Source organism: Oncorhynchus mykiss, chromosome 14 (genome assembly GCF_057628025.1).
Source record: "Oncorhynchus mykiss isolate SJ-2025 chromosome 14, ASM5762802v1, whole genome shotgun sequence".
Lineage (NCBI taxonomy): Eukaryota > Metazoa > Chordata > Actinopteri > Salmoniformes > Salmonidae > Oncorhynchus > Oncorhynchus mykiss.
This window is the reverse complement of record NC_143035.1, coordinates 22,604,061-22,627,241: the sequence shown is the minus strand read 5'-3', so window position 1 is coordinate 22,627,241 and position 23,181 is coordinate 22,604,061. Positions and strand designations below refer to the sequence as shown.

The window sequence follows — 23,181 nt, the reverse complement described above, 5'->3', positions numbered from 1 at the left end:
GTGTTTCCTTATTAGGTATAATGCTGTGGTCTCTGCCTGCTGCCTGATTCCTGATCTGACAGAGCTGCCCTATGGGGATATGACTGAGGTATGTATCAGACCGCTATTACATCTCTCTGCTGGAGATGCTCTCAATATGAACTCTGGCCATTCTGGACAATACATTTGCCTTACACTTTCTGCTACTTTGGTATAGTGTATTTACCATGTAACAGGCTAGTAAGTAGTACATGCATTTATAGATGGGGTGTATTGTGGTGTTGTGTGAGAGAACATGATAAAGTGTTATGTAAGTACATGTCTGGTCTGTTGCTGCCTCTGTGTGAAGCCTATCAATCAGAAATGATCCTTGATACATTTTGTCAACATTGTCCCAATGTTTTCACTCCAGATAGGTGAGAGGGGTGCCAACCTGAGTGGCGGGCAGCGCCAGCGGGTGAGCCTGGCACGTGCCCTGTATAGCGAGCGGCCCATCCTGCTCCTGGACGATCCTCTCAGTGCCGTGGACGCCCACGTGGGCTCTCACCTCTTCCACAATGCCATCCGCACGGCGTCCAAGGGCAAGACCACCATCTTTGTCACACACCAGCTGCAGGTAAGAGGAGCTTCTGATTATCTGAATGATCAATTCAAATTGTATTTATGTGAGAAAGAATAATTTGCAGCAAATAAGTGACTTGTGTACTATGGCCAAATTATAGGAAATGGCATTCATTTATCTGAAATGGCTTTCTTAACTACTCCCTTGTATATCTTTGGGACGCCTAATCTGAAAGGAAATGAGACCCTATGTAGACCACCTAGGTCGGTGATTATAGTGCCACTTGAGTTTTCACACAAGTCTCCCATTGACATTAATGCATAAAAGCTAAGTTAAGAGTGTGACTCTCAAGAATTTGTCCCGAAATGAGAAGGCTAAGGAAAGGGAGCCATATAGAAATATAGAGGAGCATACTATAGCCCAGGATTCTTCATCAGGAGAATCACAGATCTCACTGGTGTTGACCCTCTCTCAGTACCTGGCAGAGTGTGACCACGTGATTCTGATGAAGGACGGGCAGATTGCCGAGCATGGCACCCACTCCCAGCTTATGGGCAGAGACCGTGACTACGCCGCTCTCTTCAACAGCGTACAGCAGGAGGTAATGCATTGGCATGCATTGGCATGAGCTGGCAAGACAGCATAAACTGACCTGGGACCAGGCTAGCCCAGCTCTCCTCTATGTAAAAACACCTTTTTCATCCCTCTTTACACAACACTATCGTACGTCACATCCTGCGTAATTCATGAGGCAGGAGAAGCCAAGTGGGTGGCTGGGAAATGTTAATGCATACAGGGCCTTTCATTATTTAGGTCGGCGTTGATTTATCGGTGTCACACTGCTAAAGACCCTGTCACCAATATCTCTGTTTAAATGACTTACTGGCAGTGTTATGACTTGGCCGATTGTCTTATGCTGTAGGTCTCTTTGGCATGCTCTCCTAGAACCTGGTGAAAAAGAACCTGGTGAAAACAAACCTGAAGAAAGAGGGAGATGAAAAGGTTGAGACCACCGGGAATTTCGCCAAAGTTGCCAGACCGCCGGTGGAGAAAGGGAAAGGAGGTGAGACTCGACTGCGCCAAATAGAATGTGTTAATATGTTCCCTTTAAAGCGGTTGGCTTGAAATGAGGAAATTACTCACAGGTTTCTTCCTTCTTCTCTCTTCCTTCCTCTTCCTTCATTCCTTTCTTCCTCTTCTTTCCTTCTTTCCCTTTCTAATTCTCTTCTTTCCTTCCTTCCTTCTTTCTTTCCTTCCTTCCCTTTCTAATTCTCTTCTTTCCTTCCTTCCTTCTTTCCTTCCCTTTCTTCACTCTCCAGACCAGCTCATGAAAGCGGAGGAGAAGGGCTCTGGTGCCGTGGCCTGGGATGTGTACAAGGCCTACATCAATGCGGCTGGAGGCCCTTATGCCTTCATCATCAACGTCATCCTCTTCCTCTTCACCACTGGCAGCATCGCCTTCAGTAACTGGTGGCTGAGCTACTGGATCCGCCAGCGCAGTGGGGTGAGTTTGGATTTTCTGATGGCCTTACACACGGACACATAACTAGGACCAGATTACCCTACCTACAATACTTAGAATGATTAGAATTTAAAGAAATATCTGATGCTGTGTTAGTGGGATAGGACAACTTCTGCCTACTCTGAGGGATGTCTATACTGTAGCAGGCTGTCTCCCACAAGTAAAACGACTTCTGTGCATCACTGAGTTGTAGTGGGGAAAGTGCGAGCATTAATCTCAGCACGTGTAATTAAAAAAGTACCGGTGTCTCTGTAAACGTAATTAAAACGAGACGAGCCGGCAAAAAGCAGATGTGCTGCAAAGCTGTCATCCGTGTCTGATTGAAGGATGTGTTTGGAATAGCGACATTACCCAAATGGCTGCTGCTTTCATGTCTTCTGTCTCAGCTGGCTTTGTTTAATTTATTTCCTTCATTGGATAGAAATGCCTTGTGTGTATCCCTCCATCTGCCCTCAGAATACATCATTAATCCTGGAGAACGAAACCAATGAAACATTGGTGGGGTTGGCAAGCGACAGCATGAGGCTCAACCCTCACGTTCAATACTACTCAAGAGTTTATGTGCTGTCCATGGGGGCCGCTCTCTTCCTGAAGACAATGAGGGGGCTAGTGTTCGTCAAGGTAAGCATCTTGCTCAAATGTCTTTTAGAGTGGTTCTTGTGGATTGTTCTCTCGTCTTGAAATGTCAGGACCATTCATTGATGCACTCTAAGGCCTGTCAAAGGAGAGTGCATCACTGACCGATTCACTCCAGGGTACTACTTTTAACAAGGGCCCATAGGATACCATTCTGGACGTAACCATAGTCTCCATAAGTCAGGTTTTCATTGATTTACGCTCAGGCCCTTTTCAAAGGAAAGAAGTGCAAAGTTGTTGTGGTACAACCTTGACTCTCTCTATTTGTCTTTAAGACGTTTTCATGAGTTGCACTACTATAATTGAAAGTGCCTGCAGGCTAAATCCATTTCTGTCCAGTGCCGTGACACGCTGCTTTAATAGCTGTGTGTGTGCGTGTGCCGCTGTGTGTCCCTGTCCCTTTGGATATGTCCCCTGTGTTTGTTAAACTTTCCTGACAGCCCATTACAGAGGTTATGTCCTCACGTAATTGTGTGACACAAACTTTTCCCGAAGATGGCTAATCTTATAAAAAAAAATACGCTAGCTGTAACGTGAATGTGGGAGTGTTGCATATTCTATTAATAGATTGAATGTGTTCTCTCCTGCCAAAAGGCATTTCTGCCAGATGTTTCTCACTGCGTTAACCTAGACATGGGTTCATAACCTTTGTGTCAGCCTGCCAGACATGAATTTATGTCTGAGGATTTGACAGTTTGCATGACCCGAGAAACTTTCCACTTGCTCTTAACAGCACAGTGACTACTAATAGGGACACATCATCAACAACAACAACATATGGCCAACTAGCATTAGCAACATGTCATATGAGCGTTAGGTAGTATGTGTTCATAGCTGTGAATGCTGGCAACAATTCTCTAATGTCTACTCCTACTTGCATTTGTTGCGCCTGGGTGTTGAGCTTTCCCGAGTCCCGACAACCCATCTGTTTACCAGTGTTATGTCTGGCTCCGTGTTGAAACACCACTGTGTTTGTCTGACAGTGCACTGTTCGGGCTGCCTCGGTGCTCCACGACAAGCTGTTCCACCGCCTCCTCCTGAGCCCCATGCGCTTTTTTGACACAACACCTTTGGGCCGCATCCTCACCCGCTTCTCCCGAGACATGGACGAGGGTGAGGTGTCTTGCCTTGACTTCATACTCCGAGCCTTGAGGTGCCCATACCACCCAGACAACACAGTGTGATCTGACAGTTTTTTGTTTTCTCTCTCCCTCTGTGTCCTCTCTCTTTCTTTCGGTCCCCTTTTCTCTCTATCTCTCTCTAACCATCCACAGTGGACGTCCGTCTGGCCATGCAGGCTGAGATGCTTCTCCAGAACATGACCCTGGTGCTCTTCTGCCTGGTCATGGTGGGCATTGTATTCCCCTGGTTCCTGATCTCCCTCCTGCCCCTGGGAGCCTTCCTCCTCATTGTCAACCGCGTCTCCAGGTCAGGCTACAACCAATCGATTTATACGTGTATGCTCATGCGTGCTTTGATTTAAAGAAGATAAGTGTAGAGATGGATTAGGGTTCCCTAGGTCTTTGGGTAATTTATTATTCAGCGTGACACATCTAACCAGTTCCCTCATTAAAAGCAAGCTCAAAAGGCACCCCATTCCCCATATAGGGCACTACTTTTGACCAAGGCCCGCACAATATAGGGAATAAAGTGCTTTTTGGGACGGGTCCCATTTATTGATGTGGTGTACTTTGCCAGCTGGCATCTTGAGATGAAAGTACAAACTGCATAAACATGTTTGTGTAGGTAGTCTCAGAATAAGGAGTGTCATGTTCTTTAATCCCCTGCCCTCTTCTCCTCCCTCCCCCCTCCCGCCGGGGAGGATTCATGAGCAGACTTGTTATTCACATGTGCAGCCTATCTATGGACCTAAAAGTAGAACTCCACCCCACCTTTGTCAATAAAACCCTCTCTCTCACACTTCCCTGCTGACTCAGTCGAGTGTCGTGGTAGTGTGGGTCTGTGGCTCATAAATCACACATCATTCAGAAATGATTCTAGCAGAGCCAAGGAATGGCCTGAGCTGTGCCAGGAAATGGTTGTCTTGTCCTAGGCAGAATTACACTCTGACTCCCCTGTGTGCTCTCATCATACACTGCTCAAAAAAATAAAGGGAACATTAAAATAACACATCCTAGATCTGAATGAATGAAATATTCTTATTAAATACTTTTTTCTTTACATAGTTGAATGTGCTGACAACAAAATCACACAAAAATTATTAATGGAAATCAAATGTATCAACCCATGGAGGTCTGGATTTGGAATCACATTCAAAATTAAAGTGGAAAACCACACTACAGGCTGATCCAACTTTGATGTAATGTCCTTAAAACAAGTCAAAATGAGGCTCAGTAGTGTGTGTGGCCTCCACGTGCCTGTATGACCTCCCTACAACGCCTGGGCATGCTCCTGATGAGGTGGCGGATGGTCTCCTGAGGGATCTCCTCCCAGACCTGGACTAAAGCATCCGCCAACTCCTGGACAGTCTGTGGTGGATGGAGCGAGACATGATGTCCCAGATGTGCTCAATTGGATTCAGGTCTGGGGAACGGGCGGGCCAGTCCATAGCATCAATGCCTTCCTCTTGCAGGAACTGCTGACACACTCCAGCCACATGAGGCCTAGCATTGTCTTGCATTAGGAGGAACCCAGGGCCAACCGCACCAGCATATGGTCTCACAAGGGGTCTGAGGATCTCATCTCGGTACCTAATGGCAGTCAGGCTACCTCTGGCGAGCACATGGAGGGCTGTGCGGCCCCCCCAAAGAAATGCCACCCCACATGATGACTGACCCACCTCCAAACCAATCATGCTGGAGGATGTTGCAGGCAGCAGAACGTTCTCCACGGCGTCTCCAGACTCTGTCACGTCTGTCACATGTGCTCAGTGTGAACCTGCTTTCATCTGTGAAGAACACAGGGCGCCAGTGGCGAATTTGCCAATCTTGGTGTTCTCTGGCAAATGCAAAACGTCCTGCACGGTGTTGGGCTGTAAGCACAACCCCCACCTGTGGACGTCGGGCCCTCATACCACCCACATGGAGTCTGTTTCTGACCGTTTGAGCGGACACATGCACATTTGTGGCCTGCTGGAGGTCATTTTGCAGGGCTCTGGCAGTGCTCCTCCTGCTCCTCCTTGCACAAAGGCGGAGGTAGCGGTCCTGCTGCTGGGTTGTTGCCTTCCTACGGCCTCCTCCACGTCTCCTGATGTACTGGCCTGTCTCCTGGTAGCGCCTCCATGCTCTGGACACTACGCTGACAGACACAGCAAACCTTCTTGCCACAGCTCGCATTGATGTGCCATCCTGGATGAGCTGCACTACCTGAGCCACTTGTGTGGGTTGTAGACTCCGTCTCATGCTACCACTAGAGTGAAAGCACCGCCAGCATTCAAAAGTGACCAAAACATCAGCCAGGAAGCATAGGAACTGAGAAGTGGTTTGTGGTCCCCACCTGCAGAACCACTCCTTTATTGGGAGTGTCTTGCTAAATGCCTATAATTTCCACCTGTTGTCTATTCCATTTGCACAACAGCATGTGAAATTTATTGTCAATCAGTGTTTCTTCCTAAGTGGACAGTTTGATTTCACAGAAGTGTGATTGACTTGGAGTTACATTGTGTTGTTTAAGTGTTCCCTTTATTTTTTTGAGCAGTGTATCATAGTCCACTAACCTGTCAGATAACTGCACTGTCATTGGAGTTATAATGTAGTGTTTGTCAACCCTCTCCTCGACCACCATCCCTAGATATTTCACAATGTTGTTGTTGTCCTGATCTAGTGTCTGGTTTGGTGATGAGTTCACAAGTTGAATCAGGTTCCTTAGAACACGCAATGGAAAACATTTTTGCAACGGGAAATTAAAATGTTTAACCCTCCCTAAGGATTGGCTGGAGGGTCACAGAGTAGAGGTTTGACTGGGGGGGGAATTTTGTTCCAATGTGTTCATTAACCAATGCAATTAATACACTCTGTCTGTTTCTAAGAATTTGTAAGGTTCTTATTTAAATGAAACGGACAGAGATCAGTCAACTTAGCCAATAGCGTTTATTCTCGAGAGCTCTGCTCATAATACCATGTACATTGGTTCATCCCGTAAGACGGCAGCTATCCACTGCATCATTGTGAGTTGAACAGTAGAGGTTTGGCTGGGGGTCACAGAGTAGAGGTTAGAGAAATGGTGAGTGAGTGGACTTCTTTAGCATCCCTAAAGTGGTGCTCTGGTACGTTTAAGTAATCGACTTGATGTTCCACTTCCTCTTTGTCTGACTAGGGTTCTGATTCGCGAGCTGAAGCGTCTGGAGAACATCAGCCAATCACCTTTCACCTCGCACATCACCAGTAGTCTCCAGGGGCTGTCCACCATTCACGCTTATGGCAGAGGGGACGACTTCTTACACAGGTGAGAACAGTACACTAATATACCGTATAGCGCTCATAGGAAGACACTATCTGTCACAGGACGTTTTTTCAAACACTGATAAGACATTGGTTTTGACAGTTCATGTCCAGTTAGCTTCGCCCACCACACGTCTACATTTTTAAATTATTATTTTTTGTCATTTAGCAGACGCTCTTATCCAGAACGACATACAGGGGCAATTATGGTTGAGTGCCTTGCTCAAGGGTACATCAACCTTTTTTTTAACCTAGTTGTCTCGGGGATTTGAACCAGAAACCTTTCGGTTACTGGTCCAACGCTCTTAACCGCTAGACTAGGTGCTGCCCAAATTGCACAACTAATAATGAGAGAACCCCCCTAAGTAACATTTCCTTGACTTTTGAGTTGAGTAGCATTTGATTTCTGCTTAGCTAATGTGGGCACTGAGCAGCCTTCCACTAAGTCTGTTATTGGTCCGTTGACTTTCACTAACCATTCCTATTGGTTTATCTCTGTGTACCTCAGGTACCAGGCTTTACTGGACACCAACCAGGCTTCCCACTACCTGTTCAGCTGTGCTATGCGCTGGCTGGCTGTACGGCTGGACCTGATCAGCATCATTCTCATCACCACCGTAGCCCTGCTCATCGTTTTCATGCACAACCAGATCCCCCCAGCCTACGCAGGCTTGGCTATATCCTACGCTGTGCAGGTACACACACACAAAAGCACATTCATGCACATGCATGTAAACACGCACACACGCATGTAAACAGACACGCACTGCTAGAGTATGTCCTTGCGATCTGTGAATTATTTTGACTGCCCTTTATGGGAATGTTTTTATGAAGGCTTTTTGATGTTCTATACAGGACCCGTCAAAAGTCTGGACACACCTACTCATTCCAGGGTTTATCTTTATTTGTACTTTTTTCTCCATCTAGAATAATATTGAAGACATCAAAACTATGAAATAACACATGGAATCATGTAGTAACCAAAAAAGTGTGAAACAAATCAAAATGTATTTTATGTTTGAGATTCTTCAAAATAGACACTTTGCCTTTATGACAGCTTTGCACACTTTGTGTGCAAAGCTGTCATCCCTGTCTTAGGTCAGTTAGGATCACCACTTTATTTTAAGAATGTGAAATGTCGGAATAGTAGTAGAGAGTGATTTATTTCAGCTTTAAATTCATCACATTCCCAGTGGGTCAGAAGTTTACATACACTTAATTAGTATTTGGTAGCATTGCCTTTAAATTGTTTCACTTGGGTCAAATGTTTTGGGTGGCCTTCCACAAGCTTCCCACAATAAGTTGTGAATTTTGGCCCATTCCTCCTGACAGAGCTGGTGTAACTGAGTCAGGTTTGTAGTCCTCCTTGCTCGCACACGCTTTTTCAGTTCTGCCCACAAATGTTCTATAGGATTGAGGCCAGGGCATTGTGAGGGCCACTCCAATACCTTGACTTTGTTGTCCTTAAGCCATTTTGCCACAACTTTGTAAGTATGCTTGGGGTCATTGTCCATTTGGAAGACCCATTTGCAACCATACTTTAACTTCCTGACTGATGTCTTGAGATGAAGCTTCAATATATCCACATAATTGTCCTTCCTCAATATGCCATCGATTTTGTGAAGTGCACCAGTCCCTCCTGCAGCACACCTCCACAACATGATGCTGCCTCCCCCGTGCTTCATGGTTGGGATGGTGTTCTTTGGCTTGCAAGCCTCCCACTTTTTCCTCCAAACATAACGATGGTCATTACGGCCAAACAGTTTTATTTTTGTTTCATCAGACCAGAGGACATTTCTCCAAAAAGTACGGTCTTTGTCCCCATGTGCAGTTACAAAGCGTAGTCTGGATTTTTTATGGCGGTTTTGGAGCAGTGGCTTCTTCCTTGCTGAGCGGCCTTTCAGGTTATGTCGATATAGGACTAATTTTACTGTGGATATAGATACTTTTGTACCCGTTTCCTCCAGCATCTTCACAAGGTCCTTTGTTGTTCTGGGATTGATTTGCAATCTCTAGGAGACAGAACGCGTCTCCATCCTGAGCGGTATGACACCTACATGGTCCCATGGTGTTTATACTTGAGTACTATTGTTTGTACAGATGAACTTGATACCTTCAGGCGTTTGGAAATTGCTCCCAAGGATGAACCAGACTTGTGGTTGAAAAACGAGATTTAATGACTCCAATCTAAGTGTATGTAAACTTCCGACTTCAACTGTATGTCTGTCTATAAGGGTCGTAAAGGTTTATGGTTTGTGCTGCTCATTCATCCAAATGTTATCAGCGCACACAGTGACCAACACTAGTGTTGACGTGAGCCTGGGTTGATTGTAATAGGGTATGAGGGTGTTAATCATTGACTAATCACTTCTCTCTCTCTGTCTGTCTGTCTCTCTGTCTGTGTCTGTCTCTCTCGCACTCTCTCTCTTCTCCAGCTGACCGGTCTGTTTCAGTTTACCGTGAGATTGCTGTCAGAGACTGAGGCTCGCTTCACGTCAGTGGAGAGGATCAATCATTATATAAAGGTAGGTAGGCCTAATGACACCAGGGATGCTGCCAACAGTCGGGGGAAGGGTTGCTGATCGGCTGAACCATGTGTGGCCGAATCGAAAGTACACACATGGTGTGACACAAACAAACACAGGCTTATATACTTAACGCAGCAGGACACAGGCACAGATGAAGCAACACACACACATACAGGCACAGCATACTCACATGCAGACACACACTCTAAATCCACATTCCTGCGCGGGGTGCACCCACGCACTTACACAGGTCCATATCCCAATAACACAAGCTGTTGGATAAGGTTAACATACTCACACATACACAATCATGACACACACCCATGCACCCACGCACTTACACATAACCCAATCCCAATAACACAAAGCTGTTGGTCATGGTAGGCTCCAGACAGACACAGTGTACATCCCAAATGTAACCCTATTCCCTATGTAGTGCACAACTTTTGATCAGGGGCCCATAGGGTTTGGTTAAAAGTAGTCCACAGTATAGGGAGTCGTGTGCCGTTTGGGACACACCCCGTCTCTGAGAGGCCCAGCAGGAAGCAGATGGAACCCAGTGTGTGGCCCGTCACACATCACAGCACATGACAGGACCTGTTTCACACAACACCCATCAAAACATAAACACCCCCATATCAGAGGAACAACTTTTTTTCTCTCAAAGTGCCAACAAGCTTTTAGAGATCTATAAATTACAGTTATATTGAGAGGTAGAGGTCTTTACTTCATGGGATTGGAGATACAGAGATTAGCACTCCATATTGGATCTATTTTTTCTGTCTCAGACCTTAGAAGGTGAGGCGCCGCGGCAGATCACTGGACCCTCCTCTCCTGCCCCCTGCTGGCCAGATAAGGGACGGATCTCCTTCCAGGATGTGGAGATGTGTTACCGGGACGACCTGCCGCTGGTGCTCAAGAAACTTTCCTTTAACATCCTGCCAGAGGAGACCATCGGCATTGTGGGTCGCACTGGCTCAGGTACTTCCCTCCTTATTTCCATGTATCGTTTTACATCGTTAATGTTTCATTTTATTATCTTTGTTTCCGCTGGTGTTTACCTGGTATTTACTAAGAAATCATGTAACAATGGGTTGAATTGATGGTAATGGTGTTTGTTTTCTAATGATTCTTAGTCAAAAAGATTCTCATAAAATAAAAGTAATCATTAACCAGTGAACTGTAATCTTCACATGTAGATGTGGTTATCATCTATCCGAACTAATCGTAGTTCACTCACAACCCCCCGTTTCTATCTATCTAGGGAAGTCCTCGCTGGGCGTAGCTCTCTTCAGACTGGTGGAGCTGACTGGGGGCTCCATCACCATCGACGACATCAACATTGCACAGATCGGATTGGAAGACCTGAGAAGCAAGCTGTCAGTCATTCCCCAGGAGCCCGTTCTCTTCATTGGCACTATCAGGTATGTATTAATGATTTACCTAAGATTCCCCTAGGTACAGATGTAAGATCAGCTTCCCCTCCCCAATCCTAACCTTTAAGGGATCCTTTGGATATTGGGTAATTTCCCAGAGTCAGACAAACTCATGGATACCATTTTATGTCTCGATGAGTGCATTTTGAAGGAAGTTGAAGGTAGCATATCGTTAGCTTAGCACAATTTCTGGAGGTCTATGGGTATCTACTAGCCAGCTCCTCTCAAAAGCAGGGAAATAGACCTAACTACTACAAAGCTATGTGGTTGGTCATTTATAGTCTAACAAAGGTATACATAAAATATAGATTACTATGACTTCCTAATTTACGGACTGGGGGGGCTTGATATCTATGGCAAAGAAAGCAACGCACACAGAGACTGTAACAAACCCTGAGGAATTTTCTGCGCTTATCAATCCTGGAGTTATGGAGACATTCTTCCATATCCCAAAATGAAACTGTAAGAAACAGCCCCTACCTGCTGGACCGAATGGACAGCTGTCTATCGAGTAAGTGACATTATTCTTGCTTGTCCCACCACACAGTAACAAAATATAAAGAAGATAATCTATCGGTAACTTTTGTTTCATAATTGCACTCTGATCAAATCAAATAGTTTATTATTAGATTATTTGTATCTAACGACTCGTGAATAATAACTTATTTGTTCTTAGTCAATACAGGCTGGTTGCATATCGACTGGTGTTTGAGTGGGCACTGAAGGGAGAGAGACTGGGACGAGGGAACAGAATGCTTCACAGCCAGACATTGCCTAACCAATTCTGTCAAATCATTGAAATAAATGCCCTTAGGAACAAAATAGGTGGTACTGGTTCTATCTACTAGAAGTGATTCATTACAGTATGCTACAACATCTTATTTTTATTATGAAATATAGCAGTCAGATCTATGTGTCAGTAACATTTGAATACTTAAGGTAAATTGGTAGAAGCAACAAAACAGCGTATACCTATGTAATGACATGACAATTGATGAAGAGGCAAAGACCATTATGTATTTTACAACACAGTATAGACATTCAAACAATGCACATCAATTAAAGGTCAAATATACAATAAAATAGACAGTACAAAGTAAGTATGGGGGTGCTGTTATGTAGTAGTCTACAGTGAATGGTATGGGGGTGCTGTTATGTAGTAGTCTACAGTGAATGGTATGGGGGTGCTGTTATGTAGTAGTCTACAGTGAATGGTATGGGGGTGCTGTTATGTCCAGTGGGAGTCTACAGTGAATGATATGGGGGTGCTGTTATGTCCAGTGGGAGTCTACAGTGAATGGTATGGGGGTGCTGTTATGTCCAGTGGTAGTCTACAGTGAATGATATGGGGGTGCTGTTATGTCCAGTGGTAGTCTACAGTGAATGGTATGGGGGTGCTGTTATGTCCAGTGGGAGTCTACAGTGAATGGTATGGGGGTGCTGTTATGTCCAGTGGGAGTCTACAGTGAATGGTATGGGGGTGCTGTTATGTCCAGTGGTAGTCTACAGTGAATGGTATGGGGGTGCTGTTATGTCCAGTGGTAGTCTACAGTGAATGGTATGGGGGTGCTGTTATGTCCAGTGGTAGTCGAGTCTACAGTGAATGGTATGGGGGTGCTGTTATGTCCAGTGGTAGTCTACAGTGAATGGTATGGGGGTGCTGTTATGTCCAGTGGTAGTCTACAGTGAATGGTATGGGGGTGCTGTTATGTCCAGTGGTAGTCTACAGTGAAGGGTATGGGGGTGCTGTTATGTCCAGTGGTAGTCTACAGTGAATGGTATGGGGGTGCTGTTATGTCCAGTGGTAGTCTACAGTGAATGGTATGGGGGTGCTGTTATGTCCAGTGGTAGTCGAGTCTACAGTGAATGGTATGGGGGTGCTGTTATGTCCAGTGGTAGTCTACAGTGAATGGTATGGGGGTGCTGTTATGTCCAGTGGTAGTCTACAGTGAATGGTATGGGGGTGCTGTTATGTCCAGTGGTAGTCTACAGTGAATGGTACGGGGGTGCTGTTATGTCCAGTGGTAGTCTACAGTGAATGATATGGGGGTGCTGTTATGTCCAGTGGTAGTCTACAGTGAAGGGTATGGGGGTGCTGTTATGTCCAGTGGTAGTCTACAGTGAATGGTATGGGGGTGCTGTTATGTCCAGTGGTAGTCTACAGTGAATGGTATGGGGGTGCTGTTATGTCCAGTGGTAGTCTACAGTGAATGGTATGGGGATGCTGTTATGTCCAGTGGTAGTCTACAGTGAATGGTATGGGGGTGCTGTTATGTCCAGTGGTAGTCTACAGTGAATGGTATGGGGGTGCTGTTATGTCCAGTGGTAGTCTACAGTGAAGGGTATGGGGGTGCTGTTATGTCCAGTGGTAGTCTACAGTGAAGGGTATGGGGGTGCTGTTATGTCCAGTGGTAGTCTACAGTGAAGGGTATGGGGATGCTGTTATGTAGTAGTCTACAGTGAATGGTATGGGGGTGCTGTTATGTCCAGTGGTTGTCTACAGTGAATGGTATGGGGATGCTGTTATGTAGTAGTCTACAGTGAATGGTATGGGGATGCTGTTATGTAGTAGTCTACAGTGAATGGTATGGGGATGCTGTTATGTAGTAGTCTACAGTGAATGGTATGGGGATGCTGTTATGTAGTAGTCTACAGTGAATGGTATGGGGATGCTGTTATGTAGTAGTCTACAGTGAATGGTATGGGGGTGCTGTTATGTCCAGTGGTTGTCTACAGTGAATGGTATGGGGATGCTGTTATGTAGTAGTCTACAGTGAATGGTATGGGGGTGCTGTTATGTCCAGTGGTAGTCTACAGTGAATGGTATGGGGGTGCTGTTATGTCCAGTGGTAGTCTACAGTGAATGGTATGGGGGTGCTGTTATGTCCAGTGGTAGTCTACAGTGAAGGGTATGGGGGTGCTGTTATGTCCAGTGGTAGTCTACAGTGAAGGGTATGGGGGTGCTGTTATGTCCAGTGGTAGTCTACAGTGAAGGGTATGGGGATGCTGTTATGTAGTAGTCTACAGTGAATGGTATGGGGGTGCTGTTATGTCCAGTGGTTGTCTACAGTGAATGGTATGGGGATGCTGTTATGTAGTAGTCTACAGTGAATGGTATGGGGATGCTGTTATGTAGTAGTCTACAGTGAATGGTATGGGGATGCTGTTATGTAGTAGTCTACAGTGAATGGTATGGGGATGCTGTTATGTAGTAGTCTACAGTGAATGGTATGGGGATGCTGTTATGTAGTAGTCTACAGTGAATGGTATGGGGGTGCTGTTATGTCCAGTGGTTGTCTACAGTGAATGGTATGGGGATGCTGTTATGTAGTAGTCTACAGTGAATGGTATGGGGGTGCTGTTATGTCCAGTGGTAGTCTACAGTGAATGGTATGGGGGTGCTGTTATGTCCAGTGGTAGTCTACAGTGAATGGTATGGGGGTGCTGTTATGTCCAGTGGTAGTCTACAGTGAATGGTATGGGGATGCTGTTATGTAGTAGTCTACAGTGAATGGTATGGGGATGCTGTTATGTAGTAGTCTACAGTGAATGGTATGGGGATGCTGTTATGTAGTAGTCTACAGTGAATGGTATGGGGGTGCTGTTATGTAGTAGTCTACAGTGAATGGTATGGGGATGCTGTTATGTAGTAGTCTACAGTGAATGGTATGGGGATGCTGTTATGTAGTAGTCTACAGTGAATGGTATGGGGATGCTGTTATGTAGTAGTCTACAGTGAATGGTATGGGGGTGCTGTTATGTAGTAGTCTACAGTGAATGGTATGGGGATGCTGTTATGTAGTAGTCTACAGTGAATGGTATGGGGATGCTGTTATGTCCAGTGGTAGTCTACAGTGAATCATTTTATTATGCTACAGATGCAGTGTGATAATGACCAGAGTGTTTGTATTTTGTAGTAGTTTGTATTAATGTAGGTAGTTGTTCAAGGACGACCATTTCCATAGATACCAGATGAGTTGGGGGTGTCAGAATAGTCCCCAAGTGTCCTTGAATCTTGACGTGTGTCCCGCAATGATCTTGACGTGAGTGACTGTCTTTGTCTATCAGTATATCACTGTTTTGTTACTTGTCATGTTTTTGTGTGGACCCCAAGAAGAATAGCTGCTGCTTTAGCAAAAGCTAATGTGGATCATCATAAACCAATAATGACATCCTCCTTGCTAGGTTTTGGGATGGGGCTATGTTGGTTTTGGGATGGGGCTATGTTGGTTTTGGGATGGGGCTATGTTGGTTTTGGGATGGGGCTATGTTGGTTTTGGGATGGGGCTATGTTGGTTTTGGGATGGGGCTATGTTGGATTTGGGATGGGGCTATGTTGGATTTGGGATGGGGCTATTTGGGATTTGGACTCCCAGTATTTGTCCATGCGTCTCTTCAGGACGCGCTCCATCAGGTCATTACAGAATCTTTGTGTGGTAGGCTGACATATTGGCCGGGCAATCCACTATTGTGATTGTTTTGGGTGGACAAGTTGAATCTTGGAGTGTCTGAAATGAGGAAAGAGGAGCTGATAAACCAGTGAATACAATGTAAACACAAGGATGTTTCCATACATACAGAAAGAACATGTGTGACACTTCTGGATGCAGTTGATCAGATTAGTGTAGTGGATATAGTCAGCTTCCCACACTACAGAAAGGGTGCCTCTGAGCACACTTGAAAGGGAGCGCCATTCAAAGAAACCCTCCACTTTACCCAAGTCAGCAAAACTATCCTGGAGGGGCAGTTAGGCTACCTGTCCATTTGTTAGAATAGATGTGTCTGGACACGTCAATGATTGCATTACCATCCTAATATGACAAAACAAGTGCTGAAGTGTAAACATTGATTGCATATTTTGAGTACTTGCCAGCAAAAATTGAGGCTTGTCCTCTATTCTGGTTCTGAATGTGATGTTACTCCAGCAAACATGGAGTCCGTTCCTTGTGGACTGTCCACAGCAGGCATGTCTTCTATCTAAACCAGAGTGAGCAATAAAGGGAACAGGAAGGGAACAGGAAATGGGGGAAATCATTTGAAATATACAAAGGATATACAATATACAAATATACACTTAAAGAAGGCCATAATAGATGTTCTGATTTAGTGGCATGATGTCATGCATTATATAGCTAACACTATAAAGTCAAGTCAATCTATTTGTTTCTCAAGCATGTGTAAAATGTATAATTAGTTGGAAAGTACTTGAATCAAGTTGAATAAAGACTAAAATAATGGCACCACTCAATGTTGAATAATGAAAAAAGGAGAGCACATCATTTTGTTGTACTCTGGTTTTCTTTGGCTTTGAGCGGAGGGCATCACAGATGTAATGGACAGCCCATCCACAAGAAAAGTGACAGGCCTATCACATTTTATCATGAGAGCAGCTAGCTACTATTCAATCAATCAGATAATGTAAGATCGCATCACACTTACCCCCATTCCACTTTGTCCTGATGTGCGTAGAATGGCCACTGATTGGACCGCTGTATCCTTCAGGAAATGTCTCATCTTATGGCTTGTCAGTTCCATCCTCTCATAATAGTCCCCTAGTTATAAAAAAATCAGAGCAAACCATTAACTTTCGGAGATCCTTGGTCGGAGTGTTGTTATCTAGCTTGCTAACGTTATATTCATGGCAACTCAATTAAACAAGGTTTATAAAAAATAGACCCTTACAAACAAATACAATAACATGTTTCAGTTCAATACAATACGCTAAAAAAACAAGATATAGATTTATCAGTGTCTGTTGATGCTGAAAAGGCTTTCAACCGTCTTGAATGACCTTTTTCTGTTCAAAACTTTGGAAGCCTTCAACTTTCCAAAAGTATTGGGACGGTGACCATGTTGGTGTTGTTTTGGCTCTGTACTCCAGCACTTTGGAAGCCTTCAACTTTCCAAAAGTATTGGGACGGTGACCATGTTGTTGTTGTTGTTTTGGCTCTGTACTCCAGCACTTTGGATTTGAAATGATACACGGTCAGCTTTAATTTGAGTGTATTTTAGTTTTTAGAAATTACAGCACTTTTTTTGTCCCCCCCATTTTAGGGGACCAAAAGTATTGGGACAAATTCACTCATCTGTATTAAAGTAATCAATAGTTTACTGTTTGGTCCCATATTCCTTTAAATTTGTTGGTTCCATTTGCTGTTTGTTTTGGTTGTGTTTCAGATTATTTTGTGCCCAATAGAAATGAATGGTAAATAACCTATTGTGTCATATTGGAGTCACTTTTATTGTAAATAAGAATAGGATATGTTTCTAAACACGTTTACATTAATGTGGATGCTACCATGATTACGGATAGTCCAGAATGAATCGTGAATAATGATGACTGAGAAAGTTAGACACACAAATATCATACCCCCAAGACATGCTAACCTCTCACCATTACAATAACATGGGAGGTTAGCATTTTTTTATGCCTTTAACATTGTTGACACTGCTGGAAGTTGAGTGACAAACTTTCCAGTCACGGCTGCGAGGTAAAAATATTTGCTCTGGACAAGCATTGGCAGTCTGATGTATTCTTTTTCTTTTGTGAGGTTTATCTTCTCACACTTCGGTTACTTGATATGTATCTAGCAACCTCGTTCAAACTGCCGCTGTCTCAGCTGGCCTGCTGTGTTTACACTTGTACACAGCCAATGCTTGTGCCCACCGTTGATGAATGAAATGCGTAGTCCGGAGAAAATAGTTCCAGAAATAACTATAATAAAAACATAATTTCATATATACTTGTAATGAATACTTAGAGTACAAAGTACTAACCACCCAGCCTTTTAATAGTTAGGTTAATTTCCATGCTTTTGAGAGGAGCTGAGTAGTAGATACTTATAGACTTCCAGCAATTGCGCTAAGCTAACAATATGCTACCGTCAACTTCCTTCAAACTACACACAGAGACTTACAAATGGTATCCATGACATGAGTTTGTCTGACTCTGGAATTTCGGGAAATACTACTTACTACTTACCCAAAGTATCCCTTTAACCATTAGTGGGGTTCTGTCAAACTGACCCCACGGGCAACTTCACCAGACTCTTGTTGTACTGTTATCTAGGCTTGTTTACAATTATGGAGATTGATTCTTTATTCTTATTTTTCCTTATCAAATAGGTCCAATCTGGACCCATGGAATCAATACTCAGATCCCCAGATCTGGGATGCACTTGAGAGGTCCCATATAAAGGAGATTGTAAGTAGGGATAGATGGTAAATGTTAACATAAATAGAGTAAGCAATGCATTGCTATGTCAGTTTAACCCCAAATATATTTATAATGTCTTTCTGTATACAAACGTCAAGTAGTCCTTATGTGTTGACATCATACTATGTATTCATTGCCTTGTACACCTTCTGATAGTGTTACTAGCGCTGACAGTAATTGATAACAAATCCCTAGACCTGTGTAAGATTAAAGTTCCCCACTAGAGATTTTTTAACAGTTGAAAACGATATGTGACTTGTGTTTTGACTCCATTTCGTCTCTCATCATGTTCAGATCAGCCAACTGCCCCACTCCCTCCAGTCCGAGGTGACAGAGAACGGAGAGAATTTCTCAGTGGGAGAGAGACAACTACTGTGTGTGGCAAGAGCACTGCTGAGACACAGCAAGGTAAACACACACAGACACATCACACATGCACGTGCGCACACACACACACACACACACTCTAGCGTTGCATCACGTCTCTTTCTCTCCATAGCACACACACACACAGGACAATAGACAAGGGCAGTTAGATTGATTTTCTCTTTTCTGTTACCACAGAGGAAAGCTTTTGTGCCTCACATCCTAATATTGAGCTAGTCACATAAGGTGGGCAGAAGGCAGCAGCTTCTCCAAGGCGTAACATTGCCACCACATGGCTTGTGTTGTAATCTCACTCTATACAATGCAGTTGGAAATTCAATCAACTGAAGATGACGACAAAAGACGTTAAAGGACTAGTCCTACATAGTTATAGCACTCCTTAAGATTGTAATATACACATCCATATTCAATGTTGTTTCTATATTGTTACTTCCTTATTCTACCAACCTTTGTGATTGAACCTCTGCAAAGTTTGCTTAAATGTGACGTGTTTGGTTGCCAGATCTTGCTGTTGGATGAGGCGACTGCAGCCATCGACACAGAGACAGACCGGCTGATTCAGGAGACCATCCGCGAGTCATTCAGCAGCTGCACCACGTTGATCATCGCCCATCGCCTCAACACTGTGATGAGCTGTAACAGGGTCATGGTGTTGGACCAGGGACAGGTGGGTCTTCTGCACCATAGACATATAGAATGCGTTTTAATGTCACCCTATTCCCTATGTAGTGCACTGCTTTTGACCAGGGCCTTTTGGGAATAGGGTGCCATTTGAGACGCTGCCATATCATTCTATTTCTTCTATGTTCTGCAGCTCTTAGCTCTGTGTTTATTTGAGGGGACTTGTAACCATTTGTATCTATTGAATCATACCAGTGGCTAATGAAACACATTTGACGTCTTCTAATTCTGGGTTTGTAGTATAGTGTAAAAATATACACAGTTCCTTCATAAAGTATTCACACCCCTTGACTTATTCCACATTTTGTTGTGTTACAGCCTGAATTTAAAATGGATTACATTTAGATTTTTTCCCCCACTGGCCTACACACAATACCCCATAATATCAAAGTGGAATTAATTAAAAATGAAAAGCTGAAATGTCTTAAGTCAATAAGTATTCATCTCCTTTGTTATGGTAAGCCTAAATAAGTTCAGGAGTAGAAATGTCCTTAGAAGTTGCATAATAAGTTGCAAAAGCTCACGCTGTGTGCAATAATAGTGGTTAACTACATACAATCTGTAAGGTCCCTCACTTGGGAAGTGAATTTCAAAGACAGATTCAACCACAAAGACCAGGAAGGTTTTTCAATGCCTCACAAAGAAGGGCATCTATTGGCAGATGGGTAAAAATGTAAAAAGCAGACATTGAATATCCCTTTGAGCATGGTGACGTTATTCATAACACTTTGGATGGTGTATCAATACACCCAGTCACTACAAAGATACAGGCGTCCTTCTTAACTCAGTTGCCGGAGAAGAAGGAAACCGCTCAGGGATTTCACCATGAGGCAAATAGTCACTTTAAAACAGTTAGATGGCTGTGATATGAGAGAACTGGATGGATCAACAACATTGTAGTTATTCCACAATACTAACATAATTGACAGAGTGAAAAGAAGGAAGCCTTTACGGAATAAAAATATTCTAAAACATGCATCCTGTTTGCAACAAGGCACTAAAGTAATACTGCAGAACCATGTGGCAAAGAAATTAACTTTTTGTCCTTAATACAAAGTGTTATGTTTGGGGCAAATCAAATACAACACATTACTGAGTACCATTCTTCATATTTTCAATTATTATGGTGGCTGGATCATGTTATGGGTATTCTTGTAATCGTTAAGGACTGGGGAGTTTCAGGATAAAAAAGAAATGGAATGGAGCTAAGCGTAGGCAAAATCCTAGAGGAAAACCTGGTTCAGTGTTTCATCAGACTAGAGGTCGACCGATTATGATTTTTCAACGCCGATACCGATTATTGGAGGACCATAAACGCCAATACCGATTAATCGGCAGATTTTTTTTATTTTGTATTTATTTATTTAGCGCGCGCTAACTAGCTAGCCATTTCACTTCGGTTACACGAGCCTCATCTCGGGAGTTGATAGGCTTGAAGTCATAAACAGCGCAATGCTTGACGCACAACGAAGAGCTGCTGGCAAAACGCAATAAAGTGCTGTTTGAATTAATGTTTACACGCCTGCTTCTGCCTACCACCGCTCAGTCAGATACTTGTATGCTCCGTCAGATTATATGCAACGCAGGACACGCTAGATAATATCTAGTAATAATCATCAACCATGTGTAGTTAACTAGTGATTATGATTGTTTTTTATAAGAAGTTTAATGCTAGCTAGCAACTTACCTTGGCTTACTGCATTCGCGTAACTCCTTGTGGAGTGCAACGAGAGAGGCAGGTCGTTATTGCGTTGGACAAGTTAAGGTTGCAATATTGGATCCCCCGAACTGACAAGGTGAAAATCTGTCGTTCTGCCCATGAACGAGGCAGTTAACCCACTGTTCCTAGGTCGTCATTGAAAATAAGAATGTATTCTTAACTGACTTGCCTAGTTAAATAAAGATTAAATAAAGGTGTAAAAAAAAAAAACAGCAAATCGGCGCCCAAAAATACCGATTTCCGATTGTTATGAAAACTTGAAATCGGCCATTCCGATTAATCGGTTGACCTCTACACCAGACAGAATTCACCTTTCAGCAGTACAATAATCTAAAACACAGGGCTACACTAGCAGTACAATAATCTAAAACTCAGGGCTACACTGGAGTTGTTTACCAAGAGGACAGTGAATGTTCGTGAGTCACCAAGTTACAATTTTGACTTAAATCATGGCAAGACCTGAAAATGGTTGCCTAGGAATGACCAACAACTAATTTGACAGAGATTGAAGAGTTTTGAAAAGAATAATGGGCTAATGTTGCACAATCCAGGTGTGGAATGCTCTTACAGCTGAAATTGCTGCCAAGGGTGCTTGTACAAAGTATTGACTCATGGGTGTGTGAATACTTATGTCAATTAGATATTTCTGTATTTTATTTTCAATAAATTAGCAAACATTTCTAAAAACATGGTTTCACTTTGTCATTATGGGGTATTGTGTGTAGCTGAGTGAGAAAATTATCAATTTGAATTCCGTCTGTAAAACAGCAAAACGTGGAATAAGACAAGGAGTATGAATACTTCCTGAAGGCATGTATTTAACCCCTTTACACTTGTGGGAATTGGCCTATATGGATAGGATTAAATGTAAATGTTTCTTACAGAAGAAATATGGAAAACATATGCATGACCATGGTAACAATTAAACAGGAATAGTTAGGAGATTGTGGGGAAATTATTGGACTAAAGGTGAGGACACAACAGTTCACCTGACACAATAATGAACCCAAACATTACACTGTTGCTTTTATGTGCATTTTACATTTACTGTACTTTTCATCTCATTTGACAATAACAAAATCTGAAAATACTCTGGATACATTGAGTAACATGATGAGAATATTCCTGGAAAATGTGGGACAGGTGCAACATAAGAGAAAAAAATGACATGGATTTGAGTGAGAGGTCTAACTGGTGTTTCACTTCTCCAAAGTGTGCCCAGTTCCTAAGTCATTTCAATGCAGAAGAGTATTCAACTATAAGGTGCTTTTTTGAGCTCTCCTAGCTGTGCTGTTGAGGAACTAGAGCAAGTACACTTGTAGTTGTTTTGTTTGGAACACAGCCCTGAAAACTCCTGCCTTTACACAATTACTGTTGTTTACGCAATCCAAAAGCGTCCATTTTAACCGCAATCTGGGACAGGTGGGCATAATTTGAAAGCTTGTTCTATTGCCAACATGGCTAGCTAAATTATAAAATACAATATTACACTACTAGGCTTTCACAAGGCAATTCAGAGAAGCAGAACATAATTTTGGTGGGCTTAGAATGGAGTCTTAAGTGCATTGATGCGTGGTCCATGGCAAATGTTCATCACAATACAACAAACAGGCTCATTCTGTTCAAGACAACCCAGGGTATAACGCCATGTCATCTTGTAACTGTATATCAAACATAGTGATCATAAACACTGACTGTATATTACATGAGTTTTATGATATGGAAATGTGAAGTGCGCATTTGGGCTCACGGGCGTTTGACATCAAAGTTATATTTTTCATTGTAATCCTCAGCGTCTCATATTTCAAAATGCATCGAGTCCTCTTAATTTACAGCTTTTCCTTCACTCAGACACATTTTTTTTTTGAAAATTGCCAAGTTCAGAACGGCTGTCAGTCAAAACCCATACAGCGCTGTGAAGAACAGAGCCTGAGCTCTGATGTCATGTATAGTATGTTACTGTACAGCCACTGTGTTCCAATTTACGCACTTATCAGTGTCCAAATCTGCAATTTTCAACCTGTATATTGGTACGAGTGTAAAGGGTTAACAGCATATACTAAACAAAATATTTGATATACTACTGTGTACCTAAGGAAACATTTCTCTAGTGG

The 23,181-nt window shown here is 43.3% G+C and overlaps 1 protein-coding gene and 1 long non-coding RNA gene across 2 annotated transcripts in view; one reads left to right on the top strand and one right to left on the bottom strand.

Annotated features, from left to right (window-relative positions):
* The window catches only part of wu:fb13g09 (ATP-binding cassette sub-family C member 5), a 52,414-nt gene that overhangs the window by 27,774 nt on the left and 1,459 nt on the right, over nt 1–23,181 (top strand). Inside the window, exons 13-28 of the mRNA XM_021561518.3 lie at nt 16–88; nt 392–595; nt 1,017–1,142; nt 1,487–1,604; nt 1,861–2,045; nt 2,520–2,684; nt 3,683–3,812; nt 3,974–4,127; nt 6,975–7,103; nt 7,608–7,794; nt 9,535–9,624; nt 10,416–10,608; nt 10,892–11,051; nt 18,189–18,267; nt 18,574–18,687; nt 19,169–19,333. Of these exons, the coding sequence (XP_021417193.3) occupies nt 16–88; nt 392–595; nt 1,017–1,142; nt 1,487–1,604; nt 1,861–2,045; nt 2,520–2,684; nt 3,683–3,812; nt 3,974–4,127; nt 6,975–7,103; nt 7,608–7,794; nt 9,535–9,624; nt 10,416–10,608; nt 10,892–11,051; nt 18,189–18,267; nt 18,574–18,687; nt 19,169–19,333 (2,272 nt within the window). The remainder of the gene's footprint in view (nt 1–15; nt 89–391; nt 596–1,016; nt 1,143–1,486; nt 1,605–1,860; nt 2,046–2,519; nt 2,685–3,682; nt 3,813–3,973; nt 4,128–6,974; nt 7,104–7,607; nt 7,795–9,534; nt 9,625–10,415; nt 10,609–10,891; nt 11,052–18,188; nt 18,268–18,573; nt 18,688–19,168; nt 19,334–23,181) is intronic.
* On the bottom strand, nt 15,934–21,120 carry LOC110488995 (uncharacterized). The gene is made up of 3 exons (XR_002468507.3): nt 21,035–21,120; nt 16,503–16,615; nt 15,934–16,040 (listed from the first exon to the last, which is right to left on the bottom strand). It is a non-coding gene; the product is annotated as an uncharacterized LOC110488995 (long non-coding RNA).